Raw genomic sequence first — 24,519 nt, forward strand, 5'->3', positions numbered from 1 at the left:
TTCTTAGCTCATGGACCGTACAAACGACAGGCTACATTTGGGCCCCAGGCCATAGCTTGCCAGCTCCTGTTCCGGCCTCTTGATACTCCAAGTGTAGCTTCAGGACCAGCTCCCGGGTTCCTGGAAGGCAGCGGCTGTATCTGGGAGTTTGCTGGAAATGCAGAATTTCAAGGGCCCAGGTAGATCTGCTGACTCAAAGTCTGCATTTTAGCAAGATCTCCAGATGACTCGTGTGCACATTAAAGTTTTTCAAAATTCTGGTGCCTGGGCGTCACCCTAGGATTCAAATGTAACGGGTGTGGGTGCAGGCTGCCCACCAGGATTTTGTAAAGCTCCCAGGCGGTTCTAACGTGCCCTGGAAAGATTCCCCAGGGAGAGAGGGCTGCCCCTCCGCCTGCCTCCCACAGCTGCCTGGCCACTCCTCCACAACCAGCCTGCCCCACACCAGGACAACGTCTAATCCTAATTCTTGAAGTTTCTCAGACAAATCGCTTATTCTCTCTGGACACAGTCCCCTCCTTCCAGTAGATGAGCTGGACTCTGAGATGCTTTCATAGCTATAAAGATACTCCCCACCCGGCCCCCAGATGAACCAAGGGGAAGGCACCTCTTAATCCAGGATCCTCCTGGCCTCTCCCCAAGGAGGAACTTCTTCCTCCACTTAGGTTTCAGAGCCCGCACTGAGCCAAGGTCTACACAGACCAGGACCCCAAGCAACAATCCCCTCCTCCTGACCCCTCCACCTCCACAGAGTCCCGCACCCCCAGCCCCACCTCTTTCCTCTATCTCCTTTGGTCACCTGACCCACTATTTCCCTGGTGAAACTCAGGGGAGGGGCACACAAAATTGGCTCAGGCCTCTGCACCCCACAGAGACGGCCCTGACTCTCCCAAGGCCTCCCTTCCAAGGCCCCTTACCGCAAGGCAGCCTCCCCACCCCCTGGAGTCCCTAACACAACACATCCTAGGCTTTGAAATCCTGGAAGGAGCCCAGAGAAATCATCCCTCTGTATCCATGTGGGAAAACCAGGGCTCAGAGAAGAGGAAAGACTGGGGGATCACCTACCCCATTCCCCTACCATGGCTCCTCTCTGAGCATCAGCTGCTTCATCACGGGAAGGAAGAATAGGGTTCTGGGGTTCCTGGGAGATAGACAACCAGAAAGAAGGGCCTGCCGGGACCAACCCTGTGCCAAGGGGACTGCTTTTGACTACAAACAGTGTGGCAGTGCCCTGTCCCCTACCCTTGCTGCTATGCAAGCCCAGCCCAGACCGTGGAGGCCAGAGTGGACGGCTGTGGGTCCCACCCCCGTGTCAGCACACAGTCATAGACACGGCTGCCATTTACTGAGCAGCTACTACGTGCCAGGCACCTGCTAAGCACCATGGTTCTCTGAGAGATTCTAACGAGCCCCCTTTAACAAATGATCCCAACGAGGATCAGAGGGGCTCATCAACGGGCCTGAGACCACACAGCTACCAAGAGAGTGGAGGGGGAGAGAAAAGTGTTTGAGCTGGAAGACACCTCAGAGAATCTCCCTCACTCCCTGGGCTTCAAACCCAAGCCGATCTGGCTCTGTTCCTCTGCGGGTTCTCAGACCAGGCTGGAGGTGGGCCACACTCAGGTTTGTCCATCCAGCCGATACGTCAGTTCGGCACTGGTTCTAGATGGAAGGATGAGCTGGAGGACAGGCAGATCCAACCTGAGGAAGCTCAGAGCTTCTCCTGGTCTACAGACCCCCTCCCTTGTAGATCCAAGCACATACCACCATTCCAAGGCCGCCTCATAGCAAAGAGAACGCATGGGCTTTGGGGTCTTCACACCTGGGACTGAATCCCTGCTCTGTGTGGTCTTGGGCCTTAGTTTCTTCACCTGTCTAATGGGGATACCCATCTAGCAGGGCTGCTGAAAAGACCGGAAAGAAGTTGAGAAAAGGGCCTCCCACAGGCGATAAATAAGTGGTAACCACGCCACTTGGCGCTTCTAGCTCTGTGAACTCTTCCCCTCCTGGGAGCAAGCTTTTCCTCAGAAGGAAAACAGAAGGCGGGAGTCGCCAGCACAGAGCCTCCTGGAATGTGGCAAGGCTCCCCGCGCAGAGCCCTGCGTATGAACCCTTTAATTAGCTCTCAACTAAAAATAGCCCCCCGGGGCTGCACACCTACCTCCTGGCCTAGCACAGGGCATGCCTGAGCTGTGCCTGAGGGGTGGGGGGTAGGGGACAGCCAGCCTGTGACAGAACCTACGACACAGGTGGGATGAACAGAGCAGGAGGCTTTATTGAAAGAGATACAGAACCGGGCGAGGGCTCCTGCCATCAAGCCAGACCATGGCCTCCATCCCCCCCGACCCCCACGCTGCCCGGGACTCTCGGACACCCCTCTGTCCCCACCGGCTCCTGAGAGCTGGCAACATAAAGGGGTCTTACCCAGCCTCACCAGAGGTGCCCCAGGGGGCCTTCAGAGAGTTCTGTTCAGGAGACGGTGGAGGGGACAAAGGACAGCCCCTCCCAGGAAGTCAACCGACAGGCCCGTCACACCATCCGTCCCGTCCACTGGCTGAGTCCGTCCGAGCCCGGAGGACCCTCGTCACTTGCAACTCTGGAGCCGGGTCCTATGATGTTTCTCCTCGGTCAGGAGAGGGATGAAGGTGTCGCTGTGGGAGAGCTTCAGCCGGCTGCTCCAGCTCGGCCCCTCCTCCCCCACGGGCTCGGGCGGGAGGCTGTCCAGGTCACTGCGGGAGCACCCCACCTTGCCCTCGCCCCCGCTGCTCGAGGTGAGCTCCATCAGCTCCAGCTCGTGCTTGGCGGCCGTCTCCAGGACCCGCTGCTTGTTGTAGTACCTGACGAAGTTGTTGATGATGGGGTGGATGGGCAGGGCGATGGCAATGACCCCACACAGGAAGCTGATGGCCGCGTTGAGCTTGCCCAGGGTGGTCTTGGGGTAGATGTCCCCGTAGCCCACGGTGGTCATGGTGATGATGGCCCACCAGAAAGACTGGGGGATGCTCTTAAACAGGGTCTCGGGGTGGCTCTGCTCCATGGTGTAGCCCAGCGCCGAGAAGACGAAGATGCCCACCGCCAGGTACATGAGCAGCAGCCCCAGCTCCTTGAAGCTGCGCTTGAGGGCGTAGGTGAGGGTCTGCAGGCCCGAGGAGTGGCGCGCCAGCTTGAAGATGCGGGCGATGCGCATGATGCGCAGGGCTTGCACCGCCTGCTGCACGTTGGTCAGCTCCATCATGCGCGCGCCCAGGTGCGTGAGCGTGAGGCTCACGTAGAAGGGGAGGATGGCCAGCACGTCCACGATGTTCATGAAGGACAGCGCGAAGTGCAGCTTGTTGGGCGAGGAGAAGAGGCGCAGCAGGTACTCCAGCGTGAACCAGCCGATGCACGCCGTCTCCACGTTCTCCAGCGTCGGGTGCTCCACGCGGTTGCCGTCGGCGTCCAGGACCTGCAGCTCCGGGATGGTGCCCATGCACATGACCACCGACGAGATGAGGATGAGCAGGAAGGACAGCACGGCCACCACCCGCGCCGGGCACGACGACTCGGGCTTCTCCAGGAACTTCCAGACGCACTTCTGGCAGCGGCGCCAGCGGCCCTCGGCCGAGTCCACGCCCAGGTCGTCGAGGATGAGCTGCACGCGGCGCGCGATCTCCTCCAGCTCCTCGCGCTTCTCGCTCAGGTGGCTCTTGCAGCAGTCGTCCAGGAACTTGAGGTCCACCTTCCAGAAGTCCATCTCGTTCTTGAAGCAGATGGGACAGATGCCCTTCTTCATGTGGACCTCCCCGAAGTAGTACACCTCGATGACACACTTGAAGGCGTCCGGGTCCCTGTCGAAGTAGAATTCGCGCTTCCCGGGGTCGTAGTCGTCGCACAGGGAGAAGATGGTGTCGTAGCCCCCCGCCAGGCAGCCCATGAGCTCGGCCAGCCGGGTCTCGGGGTACTGGCTGAGCAGGTCCCCGTACAGCACCTGCCGCACGCCCCCCACGTTGACCACGATCTCGATGTCGTCGCCGGCCCGGGAGCCCCGGCTGCCCCGGCTGCCCCGGCTGCCCGGCTCCGGGAGGCTGCGCTCCCCCGCCGCGTCCATGCTCCCGGCGAGCGCCCGCTCAGCCTCGGCTCCGCGCCCCGCCGCCGCCGCCGCCGCCGCCGCCGCCGCGGGTCCGGAGGGTCCGGGGGGCCCGGGGGGCCCGGGGGGTCCCGGGGGGCCCGGCCGCGCGCCGCCCTCGGGGGAGCCGGCCCCGCGCCCGCCTGCCTGGAGGGGTCACAGCGGGCGGCAGGCGGCTGGGGCGCGCCGCGGGGGGGGCATGCACCCGGCGCCGGGGCTCCTGCGGCCGGGCATGCGGGCGCCTCCGGGGCGCGCCGGCGGGGGGCTCTCGCGGCCGCCGGCCTCGCCCTGGGCGCTCACCCCGCTCCCGGCCGGCGCCGCCCGCCGCGTGGGCTCGGCCTCCGGCACGCCCGGGGCGGCGGGGCGCGGGGGGGGGGGGGGGGTCGGGGGGCAGCGGTCCTCCGCCCCGGGGCGCGCGGGCAGCGGCTGGCAGGTCCCCGGGGCGCGCGGGACGAGCCCCGGAGCTGCCGGACCCACGCCGCCCGCCGAGGCGCGCGGAGAGCGAACTTGGGCTGCCTGCGCCCGAGCCGTTTCCAAACACAATAGGAATTCCAGCCTGACGTCAAGAGCTTTTCCAACTGTACCCTCTTCTGGTGAAATTCTGCAAGGCACGCGCCGCAGCCGCGGGGAACGGGTTAACCCTTGGGCGGGCCGGCCCCGCCGCCGCCGCCGCCGCCGCCCCCCCCCCCCCCCCCGCCCCGGGCGCAGGGCCCACGGGGCCCAGGAGCTCAGGCTGCGAAGTTGCTCGCCCCGCCGCGGAGACGGGACCGCTGCCTGTTGCTCGGCAGGCACGCGAGCCCCTGGGAGCCCCTTCCGAGGCTGCTCCGCCTGCGCGCCCGCCCCCCTCGTCCCAGACTCCCCCAGATCCCGCCCGCCGGGTCCTCACGGCTCCCTGCGCCCCCCAGCGCTGCGGGCTGTGGGCGGCGCTGCTCCGCCTTGGCCCCAGGGCGCGCAGCGAGCACACCCGATCCAGCCCCTGTAGGAGGGAAGGGACTCGCCCAAGGTCGCACGGTGCCGGGGACGCAGAGCCCGGTCTGGCCACCACTGAGTCCCCGGAGCTCCCTGCGGTCCTGGCCGACTGATCCACGCCCCGTTAGCAGGTTGAAATTCCGCCTCCAAGTCCTCGCTGCCCACCACTCCCCATTTCTCCGCAGCCCACCGCCACTGCCACTAGCCTCCAGAACCTTCGCATCCCCGGGCTCCTGCCTACCCCCCACCCCCATTCCCCATTCTGTCGATGGCCCTTCCCACACCCTCCCCTCTCTTCTGGGCTTGTGGCCACAGCTGTCTTTCAGCCACTCATAAGCCTGTACCATTGCAATAGCTTGCAGCATGATCTACGCTGCAAATTATTGAGCATCATCTGTGACCTGGAGACTATGTTTTTTAAAAAAAATATTCTAGGGGCACCCTGGGTGGCTCAGTTGGTCAAGCGTTTGCCTTCAGCTCAAGTCATGATCCCAGGGTCCCGGGATCCAGACCAACGTTGGGCTCCCTGCTTGGTTGGGAGCCTGCTTCTCCCTCTCCCTCTGCTGCTCCCCCTGCTTGTGCACTTGTTCTCTTTCTCTCTCTCTCTCTCTCTCTCTCTCTCTCTCTCTCAAATAAATAATACCTTTAAAAAGTATTTGAGAGGTAGGGGTGACCAGGCAAGTACAGAGGATTTTTAGGGCAGTGAAACTACTCTGATGATATCGTAATGGTGGATACATGTACATTTGTCAAACCCACAGAATGTACAGCAGCAAGACTGAACACCAATGTAAACTATGGACTCTGGGCAATAATGCTGTGCCGCTGTAGGTTCATCACTTGTGACAAATGTGCCACCTGGCGCAGGATATAGATAGTGGGGGAAGCTGAGCATGTGCCGAGCAAGGTGTATGCAAGAACTCTCTGTACTTTCTGCTCAATTTTGCTGTGACCTTAAAACTGCTCCGAAAAATAAAATCTATTAAAAATGTATGCTGTAGACTCACCATCAGGGAAATGCAAATCAGAACCACTACAACGTATCACCTCCCACCTGTCCAAATGGCTAAGATCAAAACCACAAGAAACAGCAAGCGTTGGTGAGGATGTGGAGAAAAAGGAAGCCCCGTGCACTATTGGCGGGAATGCAAAGTGGTGTAGCCACTGTGAAAAACAGTGTAGAAGGTCCTCAAAAAATTAAAACTAGAACTATCATCTGATCCAGTAATTCTACTACTAAGTATTTGCCCAAAGAAAACAGAAACACAAACTTTAAAAAAGATACACACACCCCTATGGGTAAAGCAGTGTTGATAACCATAGCCAAATTATGGAAGCAGCCTGAGTGTCCATTGACTGATGAATGGATAAAGAAGATGTGGTATATCTATACAATGGAATATTATTCAGCCATAAAAAAGAATCAAATCTTGCCATTCGCAACAACATGGATGGAGGTAGAGCGTAAGTGAAAAACCATGTGACTTCACTCATGTGTAGGATTTAAGAAACAAAACAAATGAACAAAGAGAAAAAAGAGATCAACAAAAAAACAGGCTCCTAACTATAGAGAACAAACTGATGGTTACCAGAGAGGAGGCGGATGGGGAGATGGGGGAAATAGGAGATGGATAAAAGGACACTTTCCTTAATGAGCGCTGAGTGATGTACAGAATTGTCAAATCACTATATTGTATGCCAAAAACTAACAGAACACCAGTTATGTTAACTATACCGGAGCTAAAATTTACACACACACACACACACATGCACATTCTGTAGGCTGGGATTTTTAATCTTAAATTTCTATCCATGAATGGATCATGAAATCAGTCTGCTGGGCACTCGTCTTTTTCTTTAATGAGCTGGTATAAAAATGAACGTACGAGAATACCTCACGCAAAATGAGTCTTGTTTGGTGAAATTTCTTTTTACAAATTTATTTCCTTTCCATTTAAAAATCAGCCTGCAACCTGTTACTACAGAGTAAGAAATTGAAATTCAGAAAGGTTGAGTAATAATAATATTTATTTTAAGCGTGCCATGAGCCAAGTACTTTCTGAGCGCTTTGCACTTTGCTCATTTAACTCCCATATGCGACTCTCCGAAGGAATAAGGTGTCAGGTAATCCATCAAGATCACTCAGCCGGCAGGTGCAAAGTTGGGGGTCGGAACCCCCACAGCCTGTCACAGCCCACACGCCTCACTTAGCATGTTCTGGTCATACAACTGGTAATGATGGAGCTGAGATGTGATGTGAGGCCTGCCTGGTGCAAGGGCTAAATTTCTGTACCATGTGTGTAATACAGCACCCTCCCTTCTACACACACCCCGTATCTGTGTTCCAATCCCGACTCATATTCCTGCCTTTCTCGGTTGCTCCCTAGTTAACCTCCGGGTTATGTTCAAATTGCATCTTGGTGGAAGCTTAATGGGCTTTAGAGCAGCCCTTTATTTATTCAAATATTTATCGAGCTCCAATGGAAAGCTCACACACACACTCTCTGCCCTGGGTGTGGGAGCTGGGTTCATGCTCTAGTAGAAAATATGTTTTTTGAAGCTAATAATTAGTTTGCAGTAATCGGTATAGCTGAGAGATATGCGGAAGGAGTGGTGGTTCTTGAATTTCCCCTACAGGGGGCGTGGATGGGACCCCCAAAATCTTGGGAAGAGGTTGGAAGAGAAAGAGGCTGCATTTGCTTAGGGCCTTTGCCTGACTTAGGTGGGCATGTGGGGTGTGTGACGGTGATCCCCCCAGGCAGGTAGAGGGCCCCCAGCCACCTCCCAGAGTGGTCTCTAGGTTCAAGGCGCTGCCAGAATACAGGTGTTTCCAGATACCTGGCCAGCCCTGCAGGGCTGCAGACTCAGCACTCTGGAAGAGCCTGGGCTGGATTTGGCCCCTGAGGTCTGAGGCCCTCCCCTGGCATGCCTGTCTCACCTGGGAGGGAGTGGTCTGTGCAGAGGAAGACCTGTCTTTTGGAGGTGGGCTGGTACTGATGGATGAAGCTGGAAACAGACCACACAGAGCCACGCAGATTCTGTAAGGAATTTGGACAAAAGTCAGTTTTTCGGAGCTCAGGTCACCATTCAATAGTTGATTAGTAATGCAATTAATTTACTACCAACCAGCATTTTTATTGAGATAGTATAGAAAACATCGGAGTACATCAACATGGTAAAAAAAAAAAAAAAAAAAAAAAAAAAACGGGAGTACAGGATACAGTATAGAGTAGAGAAAATGTTTCCCAGCAGCCCACGGCAGAGCAGGTGTCCACTGACCGCAGGTGCATGAGAGAGAGACAAATCACAGGTCAGGGCCAGGGAGGAGGACCCCTCCTGGAGGCACTGAAGCCATCTGAAGCCAGAACTTAGAAGTGGGCCCCCAAACCCTGCCCTGTGGGGAGCGGTCCCAGGATCTGAGAGAGGAGAGCAGAAGGCTTCATGCACTCACCCCTCCACACCAGCAAACCCCATGCCCCAGCCTCTTAGCCTCTTTCCCAAAGGCTCACAAGCTTCAGAGCCTTGGCTGCCAACAGGCCTGAACACAGAATCCTCTCCCTTGCCACCCCTCCAAGCTTCATGCACCCACCACCCCCCGAGGGCCCTCTCTACCCACCTGGCCTGAGAAGCACTCACAGGTCATGTTTGTGGATTCCTCCCCTCTGGGTACTTTCTCCAGGTCTGTACCACCACCTCCACCAGGGGCTGAATTGTGTCCCCCTGCCCCTCAAACTCATATGTTGAAACCTTAACCCCCAATGTGACTGTATTTAGAGATGGGGCCATTCAGGGTATAATTAGGGTCAAAAACATGATCTAATAGGATTCCTGTCCTTTTAGGAAAAGATACCAGAGTCCTCCCTCCCTCTGCACACACACACAGAGGAAAACGAGGCAAAGACGGAGCACAAAGGTGGCCATCAGCAAGCCAGGAAGGGAGTCCTCACCAGAAACGGAAACAGGACGTTCATCTTGGACTTCCAGCTGCCAGAAGGGTTTTGTTACAGCAGCACAAGCAGACTAAGGCACGCTTCCTCCTCTCTCACACCTGACATGTCTTCCCTAGACCTCCCCCATCTCCACAGCTCCAGGCACAGATTCTTCCTCATTGAATCTCTAGACCCTGTCTGAATTTTTGTGGAGGGTTAGACTGGAAGGCCATAGGTTAAAAAAAAAAAAAAGTTCTGTAGGCTGTCTTCTCATCAAGGGTCACTGATGTGTAGAAACTTGAGCAGGAGGCTAGATCCATCAAGAATTTCCTGAAGTATCAAACCAGGGGAAAAAGTCTGGACTTTTTGGCTAAAAATAGAAAGTGTCATGCTGTGGTATATTCAGTCCTGCATTTGACTTCTATTAGAATTGTACATTTCATGATATTGGGGGGATGGGGCACACAAAACCTTCCATTAGGCCCAAGAAGCAGCGGCAGCAATTTTGACTCACGCAGGCTTTTCATTTAAATAGGGATGGAGAAAAAAAACCCACAGCCTATTTAGACATTATGAGGAGTGATTGTTTGAACCGTAGCTTTCTTTATTAAATATGTATTTTTTTTATTTGTTGAACAATAACATTTTGGGCTATGGAATGCTCCATTTCCACGGCGCTAATTAAAACCAGCACATGTGTATCTAAGTGATTTGTCTAGACAACGAATGATGCAAGCTGTAATCTACTCCTTTTTTATGGAATAATCAGTTCTGCTCAGTTAAAATTTCTTTGTGTTTTGCTGAATCTAATAATACCTTTCATTAGGATTTACTTCTGTACTCTACTGGAAATTTACATTTCATTATTGGCTGTGTACCTATCAGTGCAGCAAGCTACCCCTGGGGCCCGAAGAATTGATTGACCAGAAGCCTCCTGACTCCTCCTGTCTGAATAAAGTGTCCCTGGGAGTCCAGGGCAGGAGGTCGGCTGAGTGGGAGGGCTGTTGGATCAAGAACAGGGGTAGCGGAGAGAATGATGTAAACCATCAGGAAATGTCAGTTTTGCCTTGGCTCCTGAGCTGTTTTTTTTTTTTTTCTTTTCTATGCCTTGGTTTTTTCATCTGCAAAATGGAACTAGTGACCTTTCCTTCCTAAGTGCTAGACTTTATAAGGAACAAGTAAAACAATGGGTGTGAACAGGCTTTATGAACTGAAAGATGCTTAACATGTGAAGGCAAAGGGGGGAAGAAGGTGGGGACTTGGACTTCTTGGATGCCGGTCCCGCTGTGGGCATGTGCCTTTGCGCCCACACACGTCCGCCTCCCTGGCTCCATTCACTGTGACTCATCCGGCTCAGGTCGAGAGTGGGAGGACTGTGCACATGACAAGTCCAGCTCACGTCCCAGATATGTATGAAGATGTCAGAGATGCTGGATGAGTACAGCTGCCCTAGAGGCTGGCAGGTAGTACCCCCTCTGGGCCTGAGATTCAGTTGCTTTGACTTTCTTAAAAGAAAAAGTACATTTAGAAGACAGACGATGGGAGGACTCTCAAGCTTCAGTCCCCACCAGTTCAGAGTAGAGCATTCACCAGAAGAGGGATGGACGCTGTTTGCTTTTGAACTTGCTTTTCAAGTACACTGAGAGTATAAAAGAAGATAATTCTTTTTTTTTAAAAAAAAAGATGCATTTATTTATTTTAGAGAAAAATAGAAAGCACAGGAGGGGGTAGGAGAGGCAGAGGGGGAGAGGGGAGGGGAGAGGGCAAAGGTGAATCCCAAGCAGTCTCCCTACTGAGTGCAAAGCTGAACATGGGCTCAATCCCATGACCCATGAGATCAAAACTTTAGCTGAAATCACTGGTTAGAAGCTTAACCACCCAGGCACCCTGAAAACTCTTTTAAAAACAAGTCCCTCAGCATTTTCCTTTTCTTTAATTACAAAATTAGCGTACACATATGATAAAAAATTGAAAAATGGGGAACCCCATATTTGCATTCCCCAACTTCCTATTCCCCCCAGAGGTCAGTGTTATATATACCATATTAGTTTTCTGTTCCTGTGTAATGAATTATCACAAACTAAGTAATTTAAAGTGACACACATGTATTATCTTATAGTTTCCATGAGTGTTGCTGAGACTTAGCGAGGTCCTCTGCTCCAGGTCTCCCAAGGCTGCAAAATGTTAGCTGGAGCTGGGAACTAGTCTGAGGCTCAGGTCCCTCTTCCCTGCTTATGTGATGAACTTCCTTGCAACTATAGGACTCATGGAGGCTTAATCTTCTTTGAGCCCAGGGTCAGAACCTTTCTGATCTCAGCGAAGACCTAACTCCTCTTTCAAGAGGCTTACCTCGTTAGGCCAGGCCCACCCAGAAGAATCTCCCTTTAATTAACTCAAACATACACTATTACATTATTATTTACATTAGCACCCCCCCCAAGAAAAACTTAGCTATAAATCTGACAAAATTTAAACAAGTTCTGTATGAGGAAAACTATAAAACTCTGAACTAAATATATGGAAAGTTATCCCATATTCATGGATAGGAAGATTCATTTTGTCAAGATGTCAGTTCTTCAAACTGGACCTATAAATTCGATGCAATCCCAATAAAAATCCCAGCAAGTTATTTTATAGATATTGACAAACTCATTGTAAAGTTTATATGGAGAGTCAAAAGGTTCTCAATAGCCAACTCAATATTGAAGAAGAATAGTCAGAGGACTGACATTACCTGACTTTAAGACTTACTACATCTTTATAGTAAGCTATAGTAATCAAGGCAGTGTGGCTATACGGAAAAATATCAACGGATACATCAGTGGAATAGAGAGCCCAGTAATAAACCCACATAAACATAGTCATCCGTTCTTTGATAAAAGGGCAAAGGCAATACAAAACAAAGATTAAAAAAATAAAATAAAATAAAAATAAAAATAAAAAACAAAGATTAGTCTTTTCAACAAATGGTGCTGGAACTATTGGAAATCCTCATGTGAAAAAATAAACCTAGACACAAACTTTACAAACTTCACAAAAATTAACTCAAAGTGGATCACAGACCTAACTGTAAAACACAAAACTATAAAACTTCTGGAAGATAATGTTGTAGAAAACCTAGGTGGCCTTGGGTATGGTAGTGCCTTTAAAAATATAACACCAAAAGCACAATCCATGAAAGAAACAACCGATAAACTAAACGTAACTAAAACTAAGACCTTTTGCTCTGAAAAAAACAATGTCAAAAGAATTAGAAGATGAGCCATAGACTGAGAGAAAATATTTGCAAAAAATACATTTGATAAAGGACTGTTATCCAAAATACACCAAGAACTCTTTACGATTCAACCATAAGGGATGCCTGGGTGGCTCAGCAGTTGGGCATCTGCCTTTGGCTCAGGTCCTGACCCATCCTGGGATCGAGTCCCACGTCGGGCTCCCCGCAGGAAGCCTACTTCTCCCTCTGCCTATGTCTCTGCTTCTTTCTCTGTGTGTCTCAAGAATAAATAAATAAAATCTTTTAAAAAATAAAACAATAAAACAAAACTCAACCATAAGAAAATTATAACCTGATTTAAATATAGGGTACATGAGAATTTTATACTTTCCACTCAATTTTGCTACTAACTTATAACTGCCCTAAAAAATTAATTTTATTAAAATTTTTAAGTAAGTAATGATTTTAAAGCAAATGCATCTGGATGTGTATGTCTAAGTCCAGGGTCTTCACTGGAGATCATCTGCCATGTAGGAAATCCCATCCCTAGCTCAGCACAGTGGAAAGGAAACTTGAGACAGACAGCCAGCCAGCACCCCCGACACCCTATGGAATTCAGCAAAGGGCCCACCACATATGTGGGCTCAGCGCCTGACATTAATACACCTTCAGAGCCCCTCAGGGTCCCACCCTGTGAAGTGTTTGACAGGTGCTTGTCTCTCCATTCCCCCAACGCCGCATCTGCTCCTGGCCAGACAACGGGAAGGGAGGGGGCATTATGGGTCAGACAAGGAGAGAAAGGGCATGGTGTGGAAAGAGGGAAGTGGTGTAGGCTGAACGGAGAGCAGAGTGGGAGGGATAGAGGAAGGGAAGGTCGATGGGAATAAAGAGAGAAAATTCAAGAATGTCTTCTCATGTTTTGAAGAAAATGTCATGTCAGGCAGGACTTGATAATTACTGTCATTTGTGGGATGTTTCCGTGCAAGAGAACCAAATAATTATGATGTCATGAGCTCAGTGCCTTTCCCCCAAGTCAGCATCCAGTCATCAATGTCTATGGTGTAAGTGTCCTTGGGAGCCTCCTGTGCATTAGTCACATCATGGGCTGCACAGTGGAGCCCCGCGGGAAGCAGAAGTTTCTTCCTCATGTAGTTATGACAATCATATAGGACTTCCCAGGTGAACCACTGGACCCTGGGAGGTACCAGGTTTCAAGAAAGCTGGAAGGAAGCAGACCATTTAGGCCAACTTCTCACCCATGGTATCCCTCCTACCAGGCACTCGGTCTCGACTTGGATGCCTCTAGTAATGGGGAGCTCATTCTACGTAGGGAACGGGGAGTGGCACAACATGAAAACTCTCAAAAAGAAACAAGGACTTTTTCTACTTCCTGATGGTGGAGTCATTCCCTACCCCGAGATCATGAAGGCACAATCTTTCCAGACAGGTCAGATCTCTAGTGGAAAACTAAGGTTTGAGTCCCACCTCTGCCATGTAATAGCTGCGTGACCTTGGACAACTCACTTTGCCTTCCTGAGTCTCAGTTGCTTCTTCTACAACTAGAGATAATACTAGACCCACATCAGATGATTATTTTGAGCAGTAAAGGAAGCACATTGTGAACTACGATGTGAAGAGTTGCTATCATTGCAACTATTTTTTATAATATTGGCAGTGAAATGAGACCTAAGTAATCAGATTCAAACTTCTTTGCTTTCCAGTGCCAATATATAAGCAAGCTCTAACGTCCTTGTCTGTAAAAACATGCTAACAGTCAGATGGAAAAAGAAGCAGAAAGAGACTGGGTATGGGGAAGATGCTCACATTCATATTTTGTTCTGGTGCTTTTGTGAATGCACTAACACAGCATTGCTCACTGTGTGCTCCTCTCCAGCTTTCATCTGACTGCTCTGCAGTGTGTAGTAGCCACAGAGTCTGGGTAGGATGACTCCCATCCCAGCTTCAAAGGGATCCCCATCAGTCTGGGCCACTAACATCACCCCCTCGACATGTATATTCCCCTTGCCCCCACTAATGCTCTAGAGAAAGGTGAGTGGCCCAGCCTCAAATGTCTCAAAGTATTTTCCTGGCCATGGGGATGAGGAGTGGACAGGATCTAAGTTGCTGCAATCAAAACATAGCAAAAGATTTTTGTTGGATGGATTGAGGCAAGAGAAGTTCTCTCCCCTTCTGGATATGAACGTGCAAGGATAGTTTTTCTGAAGCTGGTGGCATTCATCTTGCAACTGTGAGAACTGCCAGCCTTCAGATGAAGTGGACAGAGGCAAAGACAGAATGAAGAGACAGACATGAATGTCCTCGTAGCATTAAAACACTAGATCAAACTGATCCTGAAGCCAGAACTAGTCTTGATTTTTCAGTCCAGGGAGTCAGTAGGCTCTTTCATTGCTTAAACCACTTTAGGTTGCAAATTTCAGCATCACCATTACCAAACTTTGTGCAAGGGAATGTAATCATTACATGAAACTTAAAATCTGCAATTCGATGAATGGAAGCTAGCAAGTAGATAGGATTTGGGGTTGATAGTTTGGCATTCTTGGTTTGCAAATGTAAAAATGAATATTTTAACAGTGATCTGTGGTTCCTTGGGATACAGACCATGATTTACCAGGGCGATAGCCCTGGGGTAAGCTTCGAAAGGAACTGTTAGACATTGACGTGAGCTGGGTGCTTCTCACAGCTTTCTGCAGGGTCCGCCAACGGGACAAGCCTAGGGTTGAGGGGGAACCACCTGAAAGCAGAAAGCAAGAGAGAAAATGTAACTTTGCTAAGAGAGGATTTCTCTGCCCTTTTTGCAAAATTAGACTGCCATCCTAAAGAGCCAAAGGCCCAGGAATCTGGAGCTTTTCAGAGCTGGAGAGTCGGACTCTCTTAAAAATTCTTCTTAAACTGTTACTAGAAGCAGAAACAGGAGGCAGAAAGCATAGCAGAAGAAAGAATCCAATTGAGTCTGGTGCTTCTTTTTCTTGGACCCATTGGATAGGGCTGGGGACAAAGTATATGTCACTGTCATGGCCACTGGTGAGTGCAGGCAGCCATCCTAATTGTCCACAGCTGATCTTGGAGCAGATTTTACTAGGTGGGATGTGATGGGACATGGGGAGGACTAGATAGGAATGAGCCTGAGCCTGGACAGGCAGAAAATAGAGAAAGCCCACTAGAAGTCTCTAGAAAGACAAGAAAGACTTCAAACAGTAAAATACAGTGGCCAGGAAATAATCCCTGGCCAATTTGCCTACAATCCAGCCCGGGGCTGCCTACGGCAAAGAACACAGCTCTCGCTGATCAAGCTGAAAATTTGGGCTCAGGGTGTTCACCGAGGGCCCCAACGGCCAAAGCGGGATGGAATGCTCAAGCCTGGTGTGAGGGCCAGCATCGAGGTGAATGCTAACTGGGAGAGAAGGCGTGTGGCTGCAAATGGAAGAAGCAAGTGAGCAGATGGTGACCGGAAGGTCAAAGGAAGGACAACATGGGTGGTAGAAAGTGTGGCAGGCGAGAGGTCTGGACAAAGCCCAGCATGAGGACACAGTTGTCCCTTTGATGTGGGCCTGGTGGGGAAGGGGGTGGCCAGAGGAACTACTACCCCTGCAGGGCCACTTGTCCCAGGCTCCACGACCCTGAGGGCTGCAGTGCCCAGAACACAAGACCTTGACCCCCAAGGGAGTGCAGCCCAGTAGAATGAGGGCAGAGTCCTTTCCCTCTGAGCCTGGTCCCGTTAACTGCCTGTCTGCTGGTCTTTCTCCCTGGCCCCCATCCAGTCAGGACCTTAACGAAAACCACTTTCAAGCAAAAAGTATACAGATCTAAAATCCACAAAAGCTTCTGTACATGTCTATAAATTACACCAAATATTTCCAGTCATGTATGCAGGGAAACAGCAGACAGAGCAGATGAATAGAAAGCCCCCCCCAAAAAAACCCATCCTACATATATATACACACACATATATATATATTCCTATGGATGTACTTACAAATAATCTGCATGTTTCCACCTATGAAAAGCCTCAGGCTTCATACAGCATCAGACTCCCACCCCACCCTCCCATGAAAGCATGGTTTGGAGAAGCAGTGAGAAGGGATATTATTTTGGGTTCATGAAGAAAGAAAGGCTGGGACTCAGTTGGTGCTGTCCTCTGTGGAGAGACCCCACCCCCACCCCACCACCCCCCGTCGCAGATTCTGCATGTCCAAAGTCAAGTTCATCCTCACCCCCTCTCCTGGGTCCCTACCTCCCAGTCACCCAGACCAGGCTCTCTGGTTCATCCTCCACTTGCCAAAATGATCTTTGAAAATTGAAGTCTTTGGTGGCACCCCCCACTCTGAAGCCTTCGGTGGCTCTCTGCTGTACCCTGAGTCAAGTTCAAGGCTCTCAGTGTTGCTCTTGAGGCCTCATGGTGCCTTGGCTCCCTAACTGGGTGCAGTTCCTGGCTCCCTGGTCTTTGTCTGCATATCCTTCCTGGCCCCTTCTGCTAGCTGCCCAGCGGATTCCCCTTCAACCTGCAACCCTGAGCCCCATCTCCATAGACCTTTGACTGGTCTCTTAGACATATGGCATCCTCCCAGGTTCCCTAACCCTCTTTGACCTGGGGTGATTATTGATTATACATGTCTGTTTCCTTCTCTAGGCAGTGAGCTATTTGTAGGGCAGATGCCCTCCATTTTGTTGTTGTGTCCTCAGCATCCAGAAGAAGATCTGGAGGATGTTTGAGGAGTGAAGGAAAGGATGGATGGGTGGATGGATGGATGGATGGATGGATGGATGTTGGATGGTGAATGGTGGTGAATGGATGGATAAATGGATGGGTAGGTAGATGGATAGATGGATGGATGATGAATGGTGAATGGATAGATGAATGGATGGGTAGGTGGATGGATGGATGATGGATGAATAGGTGCCAAAGGCTCTGATTTTGAGGGACTTTGCAGATATAAGTGGAAAGTATGGGCATGCCCAGTGGCTCAGAGGTTTAGCACCTGCCTTCGGCCCAGGGCGTGATCCTGGAGACCCGGGATTGAGTCCTGTGTCGGGCTCCCTGCATGGAGCCTGCTTCTCCCTCTGCCTGTGTCTCTGCCTCTCTCTCTCTCTCTGTGTGTGTGTGTCTCTCATGAATGAATAAAAAAAAATCTTAAAAAAAAACCTGTAGAAGTGGAAACTACATAGAAAAGAGAATTCTTTTCTACATGGCATGTGCAAGACATTCCATAATGAAGAACAACACTAGGCTTCTGTAACACACTCTCTTGCAAGGGAATCACCAGGAGGGTAGCATGGGAAATGAACAGGAGGGCAGTAGCCTGGGCAGGCAGAGACCTGCTTCCAAACATGGCTCTTTCATTAAGCAGCCATGTGATCTGGGACAAGTCACAAAACCTCCCTGCAGCTAAGATTTCTCACTGGTAGAGCTAGCTGCCTGAACCAGCATGGTCTTCTTTGCTCTGAAACGCTGATGGTCAAGTGCTCCACACTGGGATAGGTGATGCTTGGGTTTCCAGATGGGGAAGAGTCGTCCTAGCTCCACTTCCATGATCACTGGCTGTGTGGCTCAGTGCCTTGCCCATCCTCTCTGAGCTTCCTTTTCCTCACGTCTAGAATGGAGATGTAACAAGCCCACCTCAGAGAGTCCTGCAGGGGCCGCAGGAGATCATTCTGAAAGGGTCAAGGACATGTGTTGCCCTACAGTTTGCAGGTGGCGGGGGAAGTGCCCATGGGTGCTGGGTGGCCCACGCTCGCCACCTGAGGCTCCCTATATCCATCTGCTCCAATGCTCTCCAAGGCCAAATTTGTGCCAGTATCCTAGGCAAAGTCTGGAAGCAGGGCTGTGGTGTGCCAGTTTGTATTGTGTGTCTAGAACAAAGGCTCCCAGCAGAGGGGCTGAGTGGAAGCTGAAAGCCAGCACAGGAGTGCCCCCCTGGCATAGCCAAGCTCCCCGGGGCGGGGCTGCCTCTGCCTCCAGGATGGAGCACCATTTTTCTCACTTCCAAGCCATGGCCTGCAGGTGTGGCTCCATCCAGGCGATGCCTTCTCCTAATGAGCACACAGACCCTCTCTGGACTGAGTGCCTGAGAGAACTCTCAGAATTCAAATTCATTGCTTCGGAGGGTCACTTAAGTCCCAGGTCTGGGGCCTGAGGCCTCGCCTCCAAAGCCTTCCTAGTGCTGCCCACCCACTGTTGTTCCTCACGGGATATCCCAGATGGGGATAGGGATGACAGCCCTATCCTGTCATCCCTGGCTGGTCCTCCCTGCAGCCAACAGCATGATGATTCACAGACAGCACCCCCCCCACCCCAGGGTCCCCGGCCTAGCTTGCCTGCACCGCTATCATCACTAACTCGCTCTTTCAACAAGGGCTGGCCAGGGCCATCACCCCTTCCATGTTCGGCATGTCCCACGACAGGGAAGACAGCCTGGGACCACACGGTAGCCTGTTGCGTTCTCTGGGGGCAGCTGCCGAGGAGGGCTCGCTGTGCCAGAGGTCAGTGGGGAGGGACACCTGAGGGAAGATGGAGGGAGAGGCTGTGCTGCCCAGCCCTGTGGGGAGCCCCAGGGTGTATTCAGCCTGCAGACCCGGGCAGGATGGCCAGACTCTGAAGCTCTCCTTGATCAGTCACTGAAAGTGGACAATCCTGGGAACAGTGTGCCCTGGGCCCAAGTCACTCTCCGTAGTGCAGCGGGCCTGGGAGAGAGCGGACAGCTGGAGTCACAGCCCTCGCTGGCAGGGGACCAGAGTGGCGGAGCTCCCGGTCCTCTACAGAGCTGAGGAATTGCCAGGTCCCTGATCTTTTTAAGGAAGATGCATTTCACCCAGCTTTTGAGCCAAATAAGGGCAGCTCTATCATGGCTCTGTCCTCTAGGGCTTTAAAACTCAGGTCTGTGCTTCGATCTAAGGAAAGGCGGGCACGCACTTGGCAGACTGTCCCATGTGACACTGGGTACAGGCCTCAGGGGGGGCTTCAAAGAGTGGGTGGCTTCCATGCACCTGAACTCTCATGAGGAGCCAAAGAGGGGGGCGTGGCAGGTCTGAACCCTCATGTTATGGGCAGTTCACGTTTCCCATGATCCCCGAGATAGCTTCACATTCATAAAATATCCACAGACTAATGACAGGGAGGTGTTAACAACCTGCAAAAGGGTTTCCAGTATAGTTAAGACACTGAGAGACTGAATCAGTTCAGATCTGTCCCTCCAGGTTTGCCTAACCTTCAGCTCTGGCCGTGTGCAGGGCTGCAGCCAGGGTCACTCACTTTGTCCAGCCTTGGCCACACCTCCCCCAGGGAGGCCACGGGTGTGCCCTACACCTACCTGGTTCCTCCGACCACCTCTGGGCTCACATCTGAGGATGGAGCTGAGTTCTGATTTCCCCGGTGGTGGCCCATGGGGCTCAACCATACGACCCAGAACTGTGGAAGAGTAAAAGCCATGAGGGTAAATTTAACCCTGGGAGACAGGAGCCGACCTGGCTGGCTAATGACTTCTTGCCCTTCCGAGGACCCCCACCCTCCAGTGGATTGTTCTGTGACGCAGTGGTTCATGTGGCTTCTTCAGATGTATCGAGTAACTTAGAAATCAGCTCCCTTTTTTGAGGGGAAGGGAGCTGTTGCTGGCCTGCTCTTGCATTCCCTCATGTTGGCCTCTCCACTTTCTTGTCTCACTTCCTTTCCACTCATCCTTGCTTCCCTGGAATTGTAATATCTCCTTCTTCCCCAAAAAATCTTGCCGCAGGCTCTGTTTTCTAGAGAATCTGGGCTAAAACAGAGCTATTCCTAGACAGAGCTAAAGCTGGGTGTCCTACAATTCGACTCCATCCTGACACTAACAGCCTGAAGAGAGCATCAGATCCCTCGGGGTAAGGGCTCAGCCCCACAGGACGGTCGGGCACCACCATTTCAGATGTTAGCTGCAGGTCCAGGGCATCACCTGTGCTTCTGGCCGACTTCCCACAGATTAGAGGTTCCCATGACCCCCTCCTTGGGTTCCATCAATTGCTGGAACAGCACTCAGAACTCAGAGAAATATTTTACTTGCTAGATTACCAGGTTATTATAAAAGGATATAACTCAGGAACAACCAGGTGGAAGAGATGCACAGGGCCAGGTATGGAGAAAGTGCGAGGAGCTCTCATGTCATCTCCAGGTGTTCCTCAACCCAGCAGCACTCCAAACCCTCTCCTTCTGGGTTTTTATGGAGCTTCATTACATAGACACAACTGATGAAACCATCGGCCATTGGTGATTGAACTCAATCTCCAGCCCCTCTCCCCTCCCAGAGGTCTGGGGATGGAAGAGTCCCAACCCTGTAATCACATGGTTGGTTTCCCTGGCAACAAACCCCCATCCTTAGGTATTTTCCCAAAGTCACCCCGTTGAAAGGAGGGAAACTGATTGAGGAAAAATTAGAGAGGAAGACAAACCATGAGAGACTCCTAACCCTGGGAAACAAAGGGTTGTGGGTGGAGGATGGAGTGACTGGGTGACGGGCACTAAGGAGGGCACTTGATGGGATGAGCACTGGGTATTATACTATATGTTGGCAAATTGAATTTAAAATTTTTTAAAAGCCACCCCATTAACGTAACGAGATGCCTTTATTGCTCTCATCATTTATGAAATTCTAAGGATTTGGGAAGCTGTATGCCAAGAATGGGGCAAAGACGAAAATTGTAAGTGACTTCATTTCAGAAGAGGGTCTTTGCAGGTGTAATCAGTATAAGGTGAATTATGAATTGTGCTGCACATTTATCCACTGTGACTGGTGTGCTTGTAAGGCTCATGTCACCATTCCCACTGCCACCGCTCAGTGCAGCAGGATGGGGATTCCTCTCCAGGACAGTATGTGGCTTCTAATATCAATTCCTCCCCTTCTTCTGTCCAAGTCATTTAATCCATCTGATCGGTATGCAAGTCTATAAACTGGATGTGTCAGGATAGAAACTACATCGTAAGGATGTCATGAGACACACAGGAGATGATGAATGTGAAAATTCATGGGCACGTGGGTGGCTCAGGGGTTGAGCATCTGCCTTTGACTCAGGTCTTGATCCTTCCGGGGATCAAGTCCCGCATGGGGCTCCTCACAAGGACTCTGCTTCTCCCTCTGCGTCTCTGACTCTCTCTGGGTCTCTCATGAATAAATAAATAAGATCTTAAAAAAAAAAAAAAAGAATGTGAAAATTCTCAAAAACCAAAAGTGCTGCGGGCGCCTGGGTGGTTCCATCCGTTAAGCGCCCAACTCTTGATTTTGGCTCAGGTCATGATCTCAGGGTTATGAGATTGAGCCCTGTGTTGGGATCCACGCTGGGTGTGGAAACTGCTCGAAATTCTCTCTCTCTCCCTCTCCCTCTATCCCATCCCCACTCACTCTGTCTCTCTTAAAAAAATTTTAAAAATTAAAAAAAAAAACACAAAGGTACTGCACAGCATCTTTCAGTAGGTTATTATTCTGGCCATGTCAACTTACCTACAGAAGACCAGCTCTGGTTGGTCTACTGTCAAGGTTGGGACAGTAACCGGGCGACATGTGCCACTGTGTCCCATAACACCACAACCTTCTCAGCAACCCATTTGCCACTGGGTGTTTACCTGGTTCCAGAGCTTCCTGAAACAATTCATAAACAGAACTCCTAAGGTAATCTTTTTGTTATTTTGCATTGTACGAAATAACTATGGAGATAAAACTAACTGTGAAGAAAGAACTCGCTTTGCCCATGGAAGGTTCTCTTGACTCAAGAGGAGCAAAGGCAAACGGCAGGCCCAGGTCTGGCACTCGCGTGTGCGGCTGCAGGTCCCTCCCCAAGCAAGCTTCCGCAGCTCACCAGGCGCCTGACAGCCCGCGTGCTGAAATCCAACACATAAACTCAGAGACATTAGCCCAGATAAACACCACCTGCCTCTTCATTTTCTAAGACGGCTCTTTAATCCCTCCAAGTTGGAAGGAAACGTTCTTCCTAGACACCGAGCACTTCTTGAGGAGCGGTTCCTGCAGTGAGACTGGGCCCCCCCTCCCGCCCTAGCCCCCTGCTTTGACAGGTGTTAATTATACCCTCCATCAGAGAGAAACATCTGCACGCTCCAGCATGGAGGGAGGCAGCAATTTGCAGCTCAGCAGGCAGTGGATGGGAAATTGCTGGAGTCTTGTTGGCCACATGGGAACCATCACGGTGGCTCCCCACCCTCTGCAAACAGACAGGCTCCCCCTGTGTCTCTGGGGCACGCAGGGGTGCTCAGGGCAGCCTGCAGGAGAAAGCCCCCAGAATCTCCAACCTTCCTGCTCCTTCCCTTTCCACCAGAAGAGTCAGATCCATCCAATTGTTATACTGCACAACCCTCAATCGGCCGTCCTGAAAGTCTTTCCATAGGTTGGCGGCATTCTCCTGTGGCGGCTGTACTAGCCCAGACTTGATGTGCCTTGTATCTGTCCCACTTGATGCTTACATTTCTCCCCAGAAATATTTACGTGTTTGATTACAGGGTGCTGCCCAGACCACTAGACCTCCTGGTGATATTGTGCAACATACAGAATAGAGGCTGCATTACTTTTTTTTTTTATTTGGAAAAAAACTATCTCATTCCAAAATACATCTGGTTCTGAGGAATTATCAAGTTGTATCCAGGTGATATTTGAGACCCTGACCTGACTCTGTCTACCTGGACTCAAGTGAACACAACCCAGACAGACAAGATCGCAGCTTGAGAGCTTTCCTGGTCCTTGCACGTTGGCTATTTCTATCCACACACTGTTCCCTGAGAGTAAGGATTGCGTCGCACCCCTCCCTTGCTGTACTCACTTCCCCATCAGGGACTCAGTATCCCCGTCCATCAGGTGAGGACCTCCACTTCCTAACATCTAATCCTTGAGTGCTCTTGGGCTTTGAAATACCACCCATGAATCCCAGTGCTGTAGACTGAATACGTGTGCTCCCTCAAAATTTATGTTGATGCCTTAACCCCCCGTGTGCCTGTATTTGGAGATGGGGCCTCAGGAAGTAATTCACGTTAAATGAAGTCGTAAGAGTGATCAGTAGGATTTGGTGCCCTTATAAGAAGAGACACCAGGGACTCCCTTTCTGTCTCCCTGCCATGTGAGCACACTTAAGAAGGCAGCTGTCCACAAGCCAGGAAGAGGGATCTCAGAGAGACCAACTCAGCAGCACTTTGATCTTAGCCATCCAAGCTTCCAGAACTGTGAGAGATACAGTCCAGCTGTTTAAGTCCCCTGCTATTTTGTGATGGCAGCCCGAGCAGACTAAGGCAGAGGATAATTATTCTAGTTTCACAGATAAGAAAATTCAGAAAGGGGTTATTGAGTCTGGAATGCTGAGTGGGAAATGAACGAGCAGCCAGGGGAAAGGAACATTCTTCAGCTAGAAGCACAGGGGCATGAAGGTATAGAGAGAGGCTGGCATGTTCAGAGCATGAGTGGGATAGGTGCCCAGGACTTGGGGTGCCATCCTAAAACAGCCATATGCTTTGAAAAATATTGGGGCATGTGGCCTGGCGTGCATCTGTAAATGAGCCTCAAAGTGGGAAATCCAAGTTAGGAGGTGCAGCCTGCAAACCAGGAGTGGGTGGTGCACCGCAATAGCCTCAGTCCTGAGGATGTCAGTGGACTTCACCTGGTCAGCTATACCTGAGGTTCTTTTCACCTGAACACACTGTTATGAAGACAACCAAAGGGGTGGGGGGCATCTGGGTGGCTCAATCAGGAGCTGGCTGAGTGTCTGACTCTTGACTTCAGTTCAGGTCATGATCTCAGGGTCGTGAGATTGATCCCCCCACCCCCGGTCGAGCTCTGCGATCAACAGGGAGTCTGTTTGAGATTCTCTCTCCACCCCTCTCCCTCTAAAATAAATAAATAAATCTTAAAAAAAAAAAAAAAAAAACAGGCAACCAATAGGGATAGTTGGGGAACGCTGAATCCACAGCACAAAATGAGTAGAGGTCACTAAGCCATCAGTGCAGTATCCCAAGTAGGGATTCCCTGTTAACAGCTACTCTCTCCACCGTGATAATTGGTATGTCATGTCCTTCCCTCTTCCTTGCTACTGTTTTCTGTGTTAACCACAAATCTACTTCCTTATCTCAGGACGATCCATCGGAACATCTCAGGACCTGAAGCTGAAATATGCCAGAAAAGAATGCTCAGTATCTTCCTCTGGACCTATCTTCCATTGGCTGATTTTCTTGTTCCCAATGGTCCTGTCTTTTTCTGCCCTTGAATAAATGTCTGCAAGGCCATCCCCCCTCTCATACAAATGAGCACCTCCATTCCTCTGAACAG

The 24,519-nt window shown here is 50.9% G+C and overlaps 1 protein-coding gene and 1 long non-coding RNA gene across 4 annotated transcripts in view; both read right to left on the reverse strand.

The window, feature by feature from the left end:
* Positions 1–2,250: 2,250 nt before the first annotated feature.
* On the reverse strand, positions 2,251–4,122 carry KCNF1 (potassium voltage-gated channel modifier subfamily F member 1). Its single transcript, XM_072771088.1, has one exon. It carries the CDS (start codon positions 4,085–4,087, stop codon positions 2,585–2,587), a length of 1,503 nt encoding a protein of 500 aa, XP_072627189.1. The 5' UTR covers positions 4,088–4,122; the 3' UTR covers positions 2,251–2,584.
* Positions 4,123–7,089: 2,967 nt separating this feature from the next.
* Positions 7,090–24,519, reverse strand: part of LOC140601748 (uncharacterized) — a 53,853-nt gene continuing 36,423 nt past the window's right edge. For 2 of the 3 annotated variants that reach the window (XR_012004802.1, XR_012004805.1), the window contains exons 3-5: positions 21,700–21,837; positions 19,546–19,643; positions 7,090–8,112 (exon numbers count right to left, since the gene is read on the reverse strand). This is a non-coding gene — a long non-coding RNA (uncharacterized lncRNA). The remainder of the gene's footprint in view (positions 8,113–19,545; positions 19,644–21,699; positions 21,838–24,519) is intronic. The other variant, XR_012004803.1, reaches the window with a different exon arrangement.

Source organism: Canis lupus, chromosome 12, assembly GCF_048164855.1.
Source record: "Canis lupus baileyi chromosome 12, mCanLup2.hap1, whole genome shotgun sequence".
In the NCBI taxonomy this organism is placed as follows: domain Eukaryota; kingdom Metazoa; phylum Chordata; class Mammalia; order Carnivora; family Canidae; genus Canis; species Canis lupus.

Bases quoted from the DNA above. Each gene is read 5' to 3' on its own strand.
- KCNF1 (XM_072771088.1), bottom strand. From the start codon at position 4,087: ATGGACGCGGCGGGGGAGCGCAGCCTCCCGGAGCCGGGCAGCCGGGGC.